This window comes from Drosophila ficusphila, unplaced genomic scaffold (assembly GCF_018152265.1).
Source record: "Drosophila ficusphila isolate 14025-0441.05 unplaced genomic scaffold, ASM1815226v1 contig_580, whole genome shotgun sequence".
NCBI classification, from domain to species: Eukaryota; Metazoa; Arthropoda; class Insecta; order Diptera; family Drosophilidae; genus Drosophila; species Drosophila ficusphila.
The window spans coordinates 519,984-536,444 of NW_025064510.1; the positions used below are offsets into that span (position 1 = coordinate 519,984).

The following is a 16,461-nucleotide window of genomic DNA, read 5'->3' on the forward strand; positions in this document are numbered from 1 at the left end:
GATGGCCGCTTCTGTTCAAGTGCAATCTTCAATCGCTCCAGTTGTTCACATTAGGGGTCAGAATTGATGGTTTGGCCATAGGGCAACACTTCATAATGGATAATTCCTCTGATATCCCACCATTCACTCAGCAACACCTTCTGAGCCGTCAATCCTGGCTTTGCCACCGTTTGAGACGACTCACCGTGCTTCGACCAGGATCTTTTGCGCTTTATGTTGTCATATGTGATCTATTGTTCATCACCAGTGACTAACCGATCCAGAAATGAGTCGAGTTTATTACGGTGCAACGAAGATTCGCAGATTGATACACGGTGGAAAAGGTTTTTTTGGGATAACTCATGAGGCACCCATTCATCGAGCTTTTCTGTTCAATTTTTCGACTTTAAATGCCTATGAACAATAACGGGTGCACCGTGGAACATACGAAATGAAAATATTCACAAGGATTTAAACGTGGGATCTGTTTAAGAGGAAATTGACAAAGTAAAAGCAAAGTATACGATCAAGCTACAGGCTCATCCAAACAGGCTGGCGCGGTCTTGAACGTGGATAACTATCCACACACGACTCCGGCGAAGAGATCTCCCCACCCAGCAACAATAGCTAGGGCCGTTATACCAAAAAAAAAAAACTTAATTTTAATTAATTAATTATATGTATTAATCTAAGATTTGAATACTTGTCGTTAGTCTCATTGAGAGAAGCTTCGATAATTAAATACCGTAATTAAAAAAAAAAAAAAAAAAAATGCCTATGGACGGTTTCCTCGATCCACTATTTCCATGATTTTATCCGTATCAACGGCCACTGGTCGTCCGGAAGGCTTGTGTGTTTTGGTATCAAAATTGCCACTTCGGAATCGCCTTAACCCTTTCATGCCCAAATTAATCTGGGGACACATAGAAAATATTTAACGCCATAAATGATTAATAGGAACCCCAAGTAACGTTCATATCGATTTTCGATACTCTAAGTCCTTTGGTATGTCCTTACTGCAATGTTGCCTTTAGGCAACATTTCTATACATATATGTAAATAAGTACGTACGTATGAGTAATATTACCTTTAAAAGAGAAGACAATAATGAGGTTTTTGATAACAATTTTTATTTTTCTGTGTTAGTTTAGGTATGATACAGTAAAAAACAATTGTTTTTTGGGTTTGAGCACAAATGGACATTACATTTTGAACATTTTGTCCTGGGAAAGCCTTTACTACACATTCTACATCTACCTTTTGATCCCCACTGAACCCAGTGACCGATTTGGTCGTATCTTTTTGCCTTTGCTGGAGCCATAACATAAGGCCTCTTTGGAAATGAAGATTTTGGTGATTCAATCCCTTTGGAAGAAGCTGGAGAACTTCGATCTACAAGATCGGTTGATGAGCTTGGAGAGTTAAAATTTAATAAAGCAAATGCAGGCCGACCTCTTTTTCGGGATCGTACCACATTAGCATTAAGTAGCTCTATGGCAATATCTAGTTGAAAGCTTATAAGTGGCATATGTTTTGTTCCTTCAAGTGATTGCTTATGATCTCGGCGATACAGTAGCCAGCTATTCACCACTGTCACATTTATACACCAATACACGATTCGCATGTACCATTTTTTTGAGCGATGATTTACTTTGTATAATTCTAATAGCATATCTGATAGATCAACACCACCCATGTTTCTATTATACCTATCTACAATAGCTGGCCGAGGTATTTTAACCATGATTTTTTCTTTGCGGCACCAACGCATGCACTCAGAAACTGGTGTATCAGCAATATAATTTGAAAGAAGCTGAACACATTTGTTATCATACCAGCGACACGAGATCAAGTTATAAGTTCCTTCGACCTTTATGTCAAAAGATCCCCTGCCTTTGTCAGCTAACTGTTTTTCATTAAGAAGATTGACATTTTTTAGACGGTTATTGCGAATAGTGCCAACTGTTAAGATACCCCTTTCCTTTAATGCTATCATTAGGCTTACTGAAGTAAACCAGTTATCAAAAAATAGTTTAAAATTTTGATTTTCAGGAATGTTTGAAGCTAAATGCAAAACAATATCTGAAGACAGTCCAAGTCCATAAGACTTACAGGTTCCGTCTCCAACGTAAAGGCAAAAGTCATATATAATGCCAGACACCCCAGCTCTAGAAAACATTTTAAAGCCCCACTTGTGCGGCTTTTTAGGGAGGTACTGCTTTAAACTATGATGACCTGAAATAAAAATTAAATTAAAAACTCATATATTGCAAATAAATTAAACTACTTTTACCTTTGAAGGAAATCATCTGTTCATCACAGCTTTGGTATTCCTCTTGGGATATTTTATTAAACTTCTCTTTTAATTTATTTAGTAAGGGACGGATCTTATAAAGTTTGTCATAGTTATCTTCTCCTTTCCCGGGTTGCTTTAAATTATCATTTATGTGAAAAATTGATTTTATTTTTTCAAATCTATTCCGTGGCAATGCGTCTGATACTGCGGATAACTTAAAATTATTTGTCCATGCCATACGCGTTGTTGGAATTTTGACTACGCCTAGGTAGAGCAGTATGCCTATATATCTTCGCAACTCCCATACCTCACACTTCAGCTCCACTCCTTTATCTTGAAAGGCGTATTTATTAGTTTCCAAGCATATCTTTTCGAAAATGTCATCATCCAAAAATGAATTGAAATATTCAACGGGACTTTTTATGATGCCTGCAGTCACATGGCTTTTCCATTCAGTGTCCATCTCCTTTCCTTTTGAGGCATGTCTCCATCTCAAACTATTTAAAACGGTTTTTTTCATAAATTTGTTGGACTGTTTCATCAAAGTCGCTTTGTATTGTATTAAGCACGGTACTTTTCATAAGCTCATCTTCAATATTTCCACCTTGCTGTATTATGTCCTGCAGACTTTCTTCTATGAATACCTCCAAGACATCCATTTTATCCTCCTCACCTTCATTTTTATCTTCGTCGTTTGAATCTTCCCAATCGAATTCGCAAATTTTTTGAATTTCCAATTCGCTTAATCCCTTCGGACGCATGCCTAATGAGCACAAACAATTTATTACTTGCGAACCTCTTATGACCAATGTTGCCGGTAGGCAACATTTACTTTTGAAAAAATCCACACTCGTTATTAAACAATTTTCAAGCCCAACTTTATACTTTTATCATAGTCTTACCTGTTTTAAAGATATGTAGGGTAAGATGGGGTAAAACCGCCAAAAATGTATATTTGACGATGTCAAGCTGTCATTTATAAAATAATCAATGATCCAAATCATATTTCTGAAAGTTTAATCCCTTGGCTACATAATTCATTTAGAAAGTTTTTATGTAGCTTTTATTTTAAAAGAATTGTGATCGTTCAGAAGAAAAGTTTAAAACGGCGGTTTTACCCCACCTAGTGGGGTAAAAACGCCATTCTGGTTTTAGTGTAGTTAAGTACCCAAATAATGTCAATAACTTCTGAGAAAAATTTTTATTCAATTCAAATGGATATTACATGTTACAACGAATATATTATATAAAAGTAAAAATAAGAAATTGAAGCGAAGTCATAAGCTAGTCGTCGAACTGCTGTCCGAGAGAAACCATGAAACATAGCTGATGCTTTTATGAGATATTTCTCAAGCGATGCCTCTTGGTCGTCAGTAAAAATCTGTAAAATAAGAATTACGTGGTTAAAATAGTTTTAAACTAAGAAGAAATGTCGCATTAACAAAAGTTTGAAAATGAAAATTAAAATATTCTTATTTAAAAGATAAAATCATTTTATACAATACTGTTTGCAATTATCTGTTCAAAAAGAAAGGCTGTTATTTTTAAATTGAATTGAATTCAAAATCATGACATTACATATTGTTTCAATTGACAAAAATTGTGAATATTTGACACTTTACCTGGGGATGATGGCCATAATAAGCGTTGTGCGCTTTGTTGACTCGGTCTCGCAAAGTCTCTCGGGGAATCCCATATTTTTCGGCAACAACTGCCACCTTGCTGCCCTCCTGAACTTCCTCGATTGCCCGTTGAAATATATTTTCATCAATTTTTGATTTTTTTCTTGCGTAATTGCGAGGCATGATGCTGAAAGACATTCATTCTCGATTAAAACGAGTTTTTCCGTTATCAAATTGTGTGGCGTTTTTACCCCACCTTTTCGCGGCGTTTTTACCCCACGCGCCAATTTTTTTTCGAGGTCACTTAGTTTGTACAATTTTGGAAATATTGGCTAACTTGATACATGTACATCAGTATCAAGGTTCGTACTATAAGCGGACACTTACCTCTTTTTTTTTTTAAGCCGTTCACTTACACTTGATTGAGCAATCTTTATAACAAAAATTTTTTGGCGCCGTCGAGTGAAACAAAAATGGCGCTATAGAAATTGTCACGATAAAGCTGCAGTATTCCGACCGACTTCAAAAACCGCGCATTATCAATCAGAATCTACATTATCAACGGTTAATCGTTTCGGCGCTTCATTTGAATTTGAAATCCAAATGGCGGTTTTACCCACCGGCGGATTTACCCCATCTTACCCTACGTACTTATTTTATTAGTATTTGTCACTAATTTTAATTAATCGCACTATTTGCACGGACACTTTTTGGTAAAATTTTTCGGCAGCTGTGGTCGCTTCGAATCTTTAGTGATAACTCAGCACACCCTGCAGCTGCATTCGCAAAAATTACCAAAAATTAAAGAACATTAATAAGCAGCCGTTTTTCCCTGTGCGAAATAAAATTTCAAAATTGCCCGAGTTTCTGCGTTCGTGAACTCCATTTCAATCGATTGTAATTTTTTAACGTGGAAGCTCATGTAAACAAACTATACCGGTATGTCATTACCAAACAACCTAATATCTATGTATATACCGTGGTAAGATTTACATTAAATTTTTTTCTCGATTCAAGGGTTATTAAAAATTTGAAAATCATGCTTATGGAATTAAAAACAACGGCGTTATAATTTTGTTTACATTATTTATATATATTTTTTTCGATCTTTCCTATGGCAGCTATATGATAGAGTTATCCGATTTTTATATAATTTATTCCGAAATGCAACAGTAGTTAGAAAACGCCATCTGGGAGAAATCAAGTCGATATGATTAAAAACAACGGCGTGAGCATTTTTTTCATTCTCTTGAATGGGAGCCATCCTATATAGTCGCCCGATCCGGCCCATTCCGACTTATATACTCCGTGCAATGACTACACAACTTTTGGGAAAGTTTCAGCAATATAGCGTTAAAACTGAGAGACTAGTTTGAAAAGAAACGGACAGACGGACAGAAGTATTTCGATTTGGATCGTGATGCTGATCAAGAATATATATACTTTATGGGGTCTGCGGTGTCTCCTTCACTGCGCTGCAAACTTCTGACTAAAATTATAATACGCTTCAGCTCTGCAAGGGTATAAAAATAAAGTGTTATTCAGTTGAACTTCTCTAAGTAAAAGAAAGTGAATCCAAAGTAAATACTGAATCAAAGCGTTATATGTGTCCGCAAATTATCCGTTTCATTGAAGTGCTCTTTGGTTTTTTGGTCCGACGTTAACACAAACAAAGCAGATGGTTTTCCAACTCGTGAACTCGCAACGTAGGGGAGAGTGGGGATAGGTGAACCACTTTTTTTGTTGAACATTATTATGTCTGAACAATTCGACTTTCGGGTCTGCTGTTTATAGGAAACTAAAATAACATTCATTCCTTTGCATTTAAAGTATTTTGTGAAAATAATATGTCACGTTTTTTTAACTTTATGAGCATTTTAAATTTTTGTCTCAAATGGTTCAGGTATCCCCACCCGTGGGGATACCTGAACCACCCTATGGGGATAGTTGAACCACCTATCAAAATAACACCAAAACTACAATTGTAAAAAAAAAGTGTAATTTATTTCTTTGTGCATGCCTTCTTTCTGTTCGAATATTGTGTTATTGTGTTTTTCCGCGATCAATTTTTCTGCGGTGAGTCTGTAGCAATGATACTCCTTCCTCGTTTTCTTCCCCGAGTCGTCTTTTTTCGTGGTTTAGCCTTTGGGTACCCTCGTAAGTCCTCTGGCGATTTTCCTGACAAGAACCCACGCTTTCTGATCGACAAAGGAACATCATCCAGGTCAATATTGGGAGACATTGCGGACTCGACTGAGTTATTGTTCCTCGCAGGAGTGTTCAGGAGCACAATTTCATCTTGTACGATTGCCATTTGTTGAGAATTTTGATTGTGAGTGTTTTCTGTGTTCATGTCTCTGTTAGTGTAATCACTCCCAAGAAAGTCAGATGCAGAAAACTTTTGTGGGTTGAAGGGAAAAATTCCACTCTTTTCAAAACCTGATTTGATATTTTTCGGAGTAATCCCAGCATCGTGCGCGGAATGCACACATTCTGCAACTTCGTAATTTGTTAATGGTTGCTTCAAAGATTTGATCATTGCATCCAGAGATCGGTTGTAGGCAGCTTTGAAAAAGGAAAGGTGGTTCATGTATCCCCACAAATACTGGTTCATGTATCCCCACAAGTCATTAGCCAATTAGAAGTGATTTGAAGAAAACATGAAATATTTAAACTGCGTGAGCTATCCGTGGAAATATCATAATTTGCGTCTACTTACGATAAAATAAAATTTTATGAAGTTCAATGCCACTGGCGAAGCACGATAAAATTTTTCCAAGAAAACATTAGGTCACAAATGAAGCTGACAAAGGCGAATACAAACTTCGATTAGCGATAAAAACGACAACCATCGTTTGACGCGACTGTGCGTGCGTGTGAGGTTAGGATATCGACTAAGTAAGCAACACACATATTGATGGGGCACAAAATCCTTATAGAAGGTGAAATATTACTAGTGGTTCATCTATCCCCATGGTTCACCTAACCCCACTTTCCCCTATAACTGCCCAAGTGAAAAACAATGATTTTCTTAAGGCTTTTTTTTTAATTGTTTTGAGAAAACGGTTAAAGATAAAAAGGTGAAATTTCTAACTTTATTTGAAAACATATTTACTTTGCGAAGAAAAATTTCGAAATCGAAAAAATCAAAAAAGGGGCTGGAGGGGTGACGATTGGTTAACCCCAACCCCGTAAAGTCCGAAAACGTGGTTCCGAGATCAGCGTGTTTAAAGTTTTGGCTTCAAATGGCCGGTGCTCCATGTAAAGGCCTGTAACTCTTGTAATTTTTCAAATTTTGATCTGAAATTTGTTGAGCACAACACATATATCTATAAGAAAAGCCAAAAACAAAAATAGATTTTTTTCGCCACAAGGTGAGAACCTGCCTTAATTTATCCCGCAAACACAAAGCGATTGGCCTTGCGACTTGTTAGTTGTCATTGCGAGCTCAAGGCGAACTGGAAATTGCAATCCTTTGAAGTCAAACGGAAGATCTGTCGGAATCATTGGTATTCGAGGAATACATATTCTACGTGCTTTCCGTTAATAATGGTTGCCTCAATCGAATTCGGCATAAGTCTTTTTATCGAAAGTCGAGTACCGTTGCAAAGTCGCAGAGGATTCAAATTACGCAATATCATAATAACTGTATCAACTTTGAGTTGCAAGTTATGTGGTGCAAGTCCTGGTAACTCCAGAGAGTTCAAAAACTTTTTTTTTTTTTTATATAGCTTTGCTTTTATTTATTGAATCTACTCTTAATTTTGAGACTAACAATAAGTTGGCGAATCTTAACATTAAAATTTAACTAACAGTATACTAAGACTGCATTCTGGTTGCGCGTCCCTCAGGTCGGTCGCTGGGTGGGTAAATAATTGCGACGAAGGCGTGATTGGTTGCTCAACCTTGTTAGACCTCTCGCCAGGTGGTTAGGGTGCACCGATAGCTTGGTTAAGTACTTTTAAGTACTTAAGAATGTTTAAGTCGCGGTGTATGTTTTCGTTGCGAACGCACCACGGTGCCCCGGTGATTGTTCTCAAGATCTTCGACTGAACTCTTTGAATTATGTCAATGTTGCTATTGCTGGCGTTCCCCCATAACTGGGTGCCGTACATCCATATAGGTTGTACAGCAGGACTTTATATTCAAGGCTAAGAGATGACCAAGCGTTGATAAGCCAATGAAGGCTGCTGGCTTTTAGCTTTAGGTGTGTTCTTTTGGCTTCAATGTGCCGGCGCCATGTGAGTCTTCTGTCGAGATGTACTCCAAGGCATGTTACTTCGTTTGCTTGTGGAAGTAGAGTGTTGTTTAATGTTATCGGCGGGCAGTTTTGTCTGTTCAGAGTGAACGTAACGTGCTTGCATTTTAGTTTCAACATCGACCATATGAAGGGCTAGCTGCGCAGTTGCTTGAATCGGGCATTTTGAGCGGCTAAGAATAGCAGTGTCATCGGCAAACGTAGATGTAGTTAGACGTGTGCTTGTCGGGATGTCTGCTGTGTACAGGACATATAAAATTGGTCCTAGCACGCTACCTTGAGGAACTCCAGCTCCAACGGTGTAATCGTCAGATATAGCAGTGTTGCACCTCACGACAAATTTTCTGTAAAGGTAAGACTCTAAAATCTTGTGGGTGCTGTAGGGAAGCATTGTCTTGATCTTGTACATTAGACCTTCTAGCCAGACTCTATCAAATGCTTGAGAGACATCTAAAAATATGGCAGTACAGTACTCCCGTTTTTCGAACGCGTTCCGAATTTCGGATGTTATCCGGTTGACCTGCTCAATTGTTCCATGCTTTTCACGAAACCCAAATTGGTGTGACGGGACTCCTTCCTGGATTCCTGGTATGTGTTTATCCGAGTCATTAGGCATTTTTCAAAGAGTTTGGATAGGCAAGAGAGTACGCTTATAGGTCTATACGACGTGGGGATAGTGTGGTCTTTCCCCGGCTTTGCTATCATTATTGTAATTGACTTTTTCCATCTCACTGGAAAGTGGCCAAGTTTTGCGATGGCATTAAATAGCTGGGTGAGAGTGCAAACGGCGCAGTGTGGGAGCTCAATGATCATTTTGGGAGTTATGAGGTCGCAGCCCGGGGATTTTTTCGGATTCAGTTGTCTTTTGATGATGTTAACGATTTCGTTTGGGCGAAACTCGATTGGCTCGTGTTGAGGCTGGGGTTCATATGATAGAGTCGGCAAAGTAAACGCAATGGTGGCAGGATTTGGTTGGAAGACATTTTTGAGGTGTTTGGCATTGCTGCGCGCCCACCCGCCTGTGGAATTTCTAATTGGCATCACGGTTTCTTTCGGTGAGCTCATAGTTGGGTGAGCTCTCCATAGTGAGTGTTTTGTACTGTTAGTTGACAATTGATCTATGTAGCGGCGGTGGACATACGTTTATTCTTGCTGTAGAGCTTGATCAAGTTGACGTGAGGCTTGTTTTAAGCGTTGCTTAGCAGATGGCGATCTGTGACATTGCCATTCTCGGCGTAAGCTTCGCTTTTCGAGGACGAGCTGTTCGATTTGTAGATTTGTCTTCTTTTGAATGTATTGTGTGTTTGTAGTTTGAGGTGTTGAAACTCGAGCTGCAGAGACGAGTACAGACTCCAGTTGATTAACAAAACTGTCTACGTTGGCTTCGTCGCTGAGGTGAGGACTCAGCTTAATGTGTGAGCCGATATACTTCCTGTACTTAACCCAATTGGTTTTATGTGAGGTCAGTTTTGATGAGTGATCCCATGTTCCTGGGTGTCGGAGTAGAGTAAAGAGGACAGGCGAGTGGTCAGATGAAAGATCCGAAAGGCATTCGGCGCTTATCATATTTTTAGGAATGTTTTTGGTAATCGCAAAGTCTATTAAATCGGGAAGTTTCTTTGGGTCTGCCGGCCAGTATGTTGGAGTGCCAGAAGAAACATAGTCTAGCTTGTTGTTAGCTTTGATAATTGCATTATAGAGCTGCTTTCCTTTTGGGGTCACGAGACGAGATCCCCAGTGTGTGTGCTTGGCATTGTAGTCTCCTGCTGCTATGAAGTGGTCTCCGAGTGAGTTGAAAAACTGCATTAACTCATCTTCGGCTATGGTGAAGCGTGGGGGGCAGTATACGGCGGCTAGAGTTAGTTGCTTGCCAGTATTTAGGTGTGTGGCCTGTAGGTAGTTTTTAGCAAATTTCGTATGGTAATGGTGCTTAATACGGCTTCTGATTAAAATTCCAGTACCGCCGTGTGCTTTACCATCTGGATGATTTGTTCCATAGAATGTATATCCTCGTAGTTGGAAATTGTATTTGTTTGTAAGATGTGTTTCTGAAAGCAGCATTACGTCGATTTGATTGTCTATAAGGAATTGCGCTAACTCGAGTTTTTGCTGCGAAACGCCGTTAGCGTTCCACGTAGATATTCGTAGGGAAGTCATTATTTGGATTGTTGTGAAACCAGCATTTGTATAAGTAGATTTTGGTTTCGCATTAGATCTTGCATAGTTGTACGCATAAACGACATAAACTCCGTAAGGCTTTGTTGTAGACTGCATATCAAAGATTCAAAGTTACTTTTTGGCTGCTCCGGCGGTTGATGCTGCTGAGCCGTGATCGGTTCTTGGTGTGCTGATTGCGGCAGTGAGATTTTTGGGGCTGGGGTAGCCAGTCCTGATTTTAAAGCGCTTGCGTATGTGACATTTTTGGCAGAGTTTATGGGTCATAGTGAGGATCTGGCTGCAGTCGAGAAGAAGACTTCAGGGTTTGACCTGGAGGCTATGAACTGATTATTTTAGGTGCGGGCAGTAGATCCCCTCTGGTGGATGCGACTTTTCAGCTCCTTATAAATTGGGCAACCTCTATAGTTAGCAGTGTGATTTCCACCGCAGTTGCCGCACTTTTTCGAGTTCTGGTCATCTTTGCTCGCTGGGCAGTGTGCGGAGTCATGAAGCTCACCACAAACTACACACACCGGGCGCAGTTTACAGTAAGACCTTGTATGGCCATATTCTTGGCAGTTCGCACATTGTACCGGGCCATTGCGTTTGTGCGGCTCCTCAACTGTAATTCTGCGGTGCAGCTGGAACTGAAGATTGTATATAGGGTGCACTTCGTATTTCTTTAGGGGCTTAATTTGTGGCTCGAGCTCAACCTTAAAGAGTGGCTGTGGCTTTCTATCCCTGTTAAGGATATTGAAGACTGTCTTGGCGCTAAATCCCTTCTCTTGTAGCGCCTTTGTTATCTCTGCAGGTGATACTTCGGGCTCTATGCCCTTAAGTACGACTTGCAGGCCCTTGCTGCTTTTTAGCTGATACGTGTAAAAGTTCTTTTTTTTGTCGGTGAGGTATTTCGATAATACTCTGTAATTATCTTCAGACTTCGTTTGAACTTTTGTTTCCTGGATATTGCCCTTTACAAGTGATATTATGTGGAAGTTCAAAAACTCCGTTGGATAATTAACTACATCATTGGGATTTGTTAAGGAATCAACGGATTTGTATGTCACCAAATCGCAAGCAATTTTTGGTTGAATGGTGAAATTCAGTGCGTGTACATCATTATTCTTTGCGGCACGAAGTTCTCGTGACTTAACCTAGTTATAATATTGAAAATTCTCAATTTATTGAGAGTCTACAAATCGGCCAAAGTCGTTGGTAAAAGTAATTAATCCAGATGTCGTCTCAACTGGGACTTTTCCATTTCCAACAGCTAAACATTGTTTGGAAAATTGTAATCATTTTGAAGTTGAACTCTCATATTAGTGGTTAGCAATAATGTTTTTACGTTATTCCATAAAGGTGATGCCTTCAGGTAAGCATTCAATTTCCCATCGCACTAGATCGGGAAATATTGCATGTTGAAGTATCAATTGTGTTTAAATTAAGTGGCAAAATAAGCGCAGAATGTGCGACTCTAGGAGAGTCGCTGCAATTCCAGATGATACTAACGCCAAAGTTACGTCACATCTTGGTCTAATAGTGGACAAAATTAATGAAATGACAAATGACAATAGTCACGCATTGATCCTCAATTAGAATCAATTCTTCGTTGTAGATTTTATCGGTTATATGGATATCAGAATTATTCGTTAGAATGCGCAAGCGATACAAGATATCTTCACATATGTCGGCTTTGTTTTGTTCCATAACTGAATTGGTTGTGAAGGAAAACATGTGGTGATGATAATTGCGAACAGCGTTCGTATTTTGTTAGCATTAAATGAAACAACTGAATCCGCAAGTATTAAATCGCAATCAGAATCGTGCTCCAGCAAACCCAATAGTGTACATCCTTCTCGATATGTTTGGCATTGGTGGCCATTAACAGTTTTCAAATGCGCAAATGATTTTAGTCCACATACATTTACCAACAGCAGTCGGAAATATGAACATTCATCATTTGTAGGATGAACAGTGTAAATGCGACCTAGTGCATAAGTGGAACACATCTGTGGCCAATCTTGAACATGTTTGCGACGTTGGAATTTCTTTGTTGATTGATTCAAGTGTAATACTTGGGCATTTAAACGTACATCAGCGTCGCTGTGAATGGACTTGCTTCACACATTGCAAAGAAGCTAGTCAATGTTGTCGATGGTGGTCTCTCAGCTTGTTGTGCCGCATTAGCCTCCGTGAAGTAAACTCTTTGGCCATTTTCCAAGTTAACTGCTAAATGTACAACTGTGGGGTATCTTTTTCTGAATTAGAAATGACAATAATCGCTATAGTATTTCATTAGCATTTTCCGACGGAATACAAAACACAGCACGACATGTCGCTGCCTTTTGTGACGTACTTGCACAAATATCTGATTGATTTGGCCGAATGAAAACTGTCAACGTCTGCATGTGTTTCGAAAATTGGTGATAGCAGTGGGCAATATGGTGCAATGAATTCATCTTAATCTCCTGATTTTGAACCTTAACTTTGATAGTTCGACCATTATCTTCTTTTGAACCACCATCTCTATCGTCACAGTGTCGTGTAGATGGGGATCAATGACTGGATCAGGAATTTCAGCTGATATGATGTGCATGCGGTAGTTCATGCTTCTACCATTCCGCCGAGTACATATAATAACGTGTGTCACCAAAAACTCGATACTTAGTATGCACATCCATCATAACCTTGAGTTTTTGCTGAAATACTCTAGCGAACTTGTGGTTTTTTGGCCGGTTTCAACTCACGTTCAATTTCCGTCCACTTCGGATTGCATTTGAACGTAATAAATAAATCCGGAGTTCCATAATTTCGCACATACGTCAAAGCGTCTTGAGCATATTCGTGCATGTGGCGTGGACTTCCGATATAAGATGATACTCTGAACTTCACCATCTGAATGAATAGCATCACGCAAGTGTATATAGTCCTCAGATCGTAGCTTTGCCTGATTGAATCGGATGAACGCTAAACGTTCGGTCTCGACTTGGACATACATGTGGACAGCGAATTGCTCAAATAGCGGACGGCACTTCAGAATGACATAATCCTCATGTGTATGAATATTCATACGATACGCATAGTAATTCTTTGCGCTTAGATTTATATTCGTTGATACTCCTGAAAATGCAAAATTAAATGAATTGTTAATGGAAACCAATAATAGCAATAATTAATGTATGAATACTGTACCTGCCATTGGATCGACCATCTTTAACGTGATGTCGTATCCATCTTGCTTGATTGGATATTGTAACGCACCGTACAATATTGTCGGTGAACGAGAATGTCTCCCGATTTAGTTGCATCGCCAACAATAATTGCAGCAACATCATTAACGGTAGGTGTATTGGGGTACAATCCGCTCATATTACAAATTTGTGCGTATCCGATGGCATTAGTTTCAATGCCGTTTTGAACATATTAAGTACAGCATTATTAGCGTGAAAAAATACTTTCAGTAGTTCAATTATTTGTCTTTTTAACTGTTATGTTCCCTGTATATTGCAACGCTCATTCAGCTGATCCACCATCGACGAAATGAAATACATTTGCAGAAATTTATGCGGTTCATCTGCTGTTGAACCATGCAAATGATATATTTGTCCTTGTATCTGTATTTGCAAACAATCATTTGTTGAAAAATACGGAAAGCAGTTATTGTATTAAAGGATGTGTTGAAGAAAATGGCTGGATACGGGATCACTTCCACCGAACAATGTTTTCAGTGAATGTGGTGGCGTAAGTAATGAATCCAGTTTGACTTTTCCACTTGCGCAGCACAATTTCTAACTTTAACGCGTTGCAATATCGGCATATGTTCATCATTGGTCCCATATTTTCATCAGTGATCCGCAGTGGGATCATATTAGAATGCCAAGCAATTGTATGATCCCATGCTCTTCGTGTGCTCACGCGTTGTCTCAATCGGGTGTTTTCTCTTATTATATATTGTCTTTCTTCGCTTAAGTTCTGTAAATACACTTGTTGCTGGCTTGCATGTCTTGTGCGGCAGCCGATGTTCGCACGTCGTTCTCTAGGCATTTTGGACTATGGACAGAGTGGTGAGTTTAACCTAAATGCACGATCCACATAATTTACACAGTTGAACTTATCACCTTAAAGACAAATGCCAGCTGTTGAAATTGAATAAAAATTCTTTTTTTCACAATTTCATAGTGAACACAATACCGGTTTGTCACATGAAAATAACTGAGCAATAAAATCGGTTTGTGCATTCTGGAGTTATAGCGTCAGGAAGAAAAACCCGACTTTTTTTTATTTAGTAGATAAAGCGGTTGAAAGACCAAGAGCCAAAAATGAACTTGGACATTTATACGTGTTAGATTTTAAAATTAAATGAAACAAGAAAAGAAGCTAGCTTCGGCAAGCCAAAATTTTTATACCCTTGCAGTCTTCAAATACGTCAAACAAAATACAAATACGTCGAACAAAAATACGATTATTCATATGACATGTATATGATATAGTCGTCCGAAAACTCTATATTCTGAAAATAATGCTTGTCTGATGAAAAACAACGATGTTATCATTTTTCCCGGTAATTCTCTATAGATTTTTGATCTTTCCTATGGCAGTCATGTAATACAGTTGGCCGATTATTATAAAATTTTTTTTATAATTCAAGGCTAGTCAAAAAACTTGATACTTAAAAAATCATAGTCTTGTGATCTAAATCAACGGCGTTATCAATTTATTTCCATTAATTCTATATATATTTTCGATCTTTCCTATGGCATCTACATATATAATAACTTTGTTAGATTTTAATAAAAATTTTTTTCTCGATTCAAGGGTTATTAAAAATCTTAATATTTTGAAAATGATGCTCATCGGATTTAAAACAACGATGTTATAATTTTGTTTCTATTATTTATATATATATTTCCTATGGCAACTATATGATAGAGTTATCCGATTTTTATAAAATTTATTCCGAAATTCAATAATAGTTAGAAAACGCCATCTGGAAGAATTCAAGTCGATCTGATTAAAAACAACGGCGTAGGAATTTTTTATTTCATTCTCTCGTATGGGAGCTATGCGATCCGGCTCGCTCCGACTTATATACTGCGTGCAATAGCTACACAACTTTTGGTAAAGTTTCAGCAAGGTAACTTTAAAACTGAGAGAATAGTTTGAAGAGAAACGGACAGACGGACAGACAGACAGACAGACAGACAGACAGACAGACAGACAGACAGACAGACGGATAGACGTATTTCGAGTCTGATCGTAATGCTGATCAAGAATATTTATAATTTTTCTTTTGCTTTTTCATTCGAAACAAATTTTATGAATATCGAACGACTATATAATGTAGCTGTTATAAGAATAATCAGCACAACCAAAAATGATAAAAAAGTTAATAGAAAAATCAACATAACTTCGTTGTTGTTAGCCATTCATTTATTTTGCTCAACATTATGCAATTCGTTACGGCTAAAAATCCTTTCACTATAGACTTGTGCTGACTGCGAGTTTGGAAACGAACTCTTATCTATGGAGTTTTCGAACTCAGAAATGGATATAAACTTGCAGTTAAAACAAAAAATATCTAAAAACGCAATAACGATAAGTTGGTAAGTTTGGATATTCAAAGGAGAAAATTAATAAGCTATTTGGAAAAGACACAGTAAGCCAAAAAAAAGTTAGCATTTTTTATTAAATAGAACCCTCTCCAACCATTTGTAGCAAAGTTATTAGAACTTACCTCTCCGATATAGTCAAAGAAAACATCCTATAAAGATCTTGATCCGTGTCGTTCAGTTTTATGCCCTTCGTATCTTCCTCGTCAAATGATCCGATATCAAAGGCATCAGCGGCATTTACTTCACCTCTAGGGGGTACTAAGGGCGGAGTATATTTTTGAATATAAACTTGGTGCCAATCGATTCCACAAAAAAAACTATGCATTTTAACTTCATCCGCACTAAAAAGCAACAATTTTAAATAAGTTTAAAATTACCGAATTCAAATATCTCACCCATTCCCCATGCAACCAAGACGTTTAGGTACATCCCTTTGAAGTAACATTTCTAACAAACTTCTTAATTCCATAGAAAACGATTCTGGAAGTTCTACGTTCTGCAAAACAAAAAAAATTAAGTATTTATCTTGTTGCAAAT

At 38.2% G+C, this 16,461-nt stretch overlaps 2 protein-coding genes across 4 annotated transcripts in view; both read right to left on the reverse strand.

Annotated features, from left to right (window-relative positions):
* The window catches only part of LOC108101714 (G protein-coupled receptor kinase 1), a 253,093-nt gene that overhangs the window by 41,417 nt on the left and 195,215 nt on the right, over positions 1-16,461 (reverse strand). For 2 of the 3 annotated variants that reach the window (XM_043208597.1, XM_043208595.1), the window contains 2 exons: positions 16,320-16,420; positions 16,047-16,265 (listed from right to left, as the gene is read on the reverse strand). In XM_043208597.1, coding sequence (XP_043064532.1) covers positions 16,047-16,265; positions 16,320-16,420 — 320 coding nt within the window. Of the gene's footprint in view, positions 1-3,457; positions 3,657-16,046; positions 16,266-16,319; positions 16,421-16,461 lie in introns of those variants that run through there. The other variant, XM_043208596.1, reaches the window with a different exon arrangement.
* Positions 885-3,148, reverse strand: LOC122320487 (piggyBac transposable element-derived protein 3-like). Its single transcript, XM_043208600.1, has 2 exons — positions 2,273-3,148; positions 885-2,214 (listed from the first exon to the last, which is right to left on the reverse strand). The coding sequence occupies exons 1-2, from the start codon at positions 2,814-2,816 to the stop codon at positions 1,127-1,129; spliced, it is 1,632 nt and encodes a 543-aa protein (XP_043064535.1). The 5' UTR covers positions 2,817-3,148; the 3' UTR covers positions 885-1,126.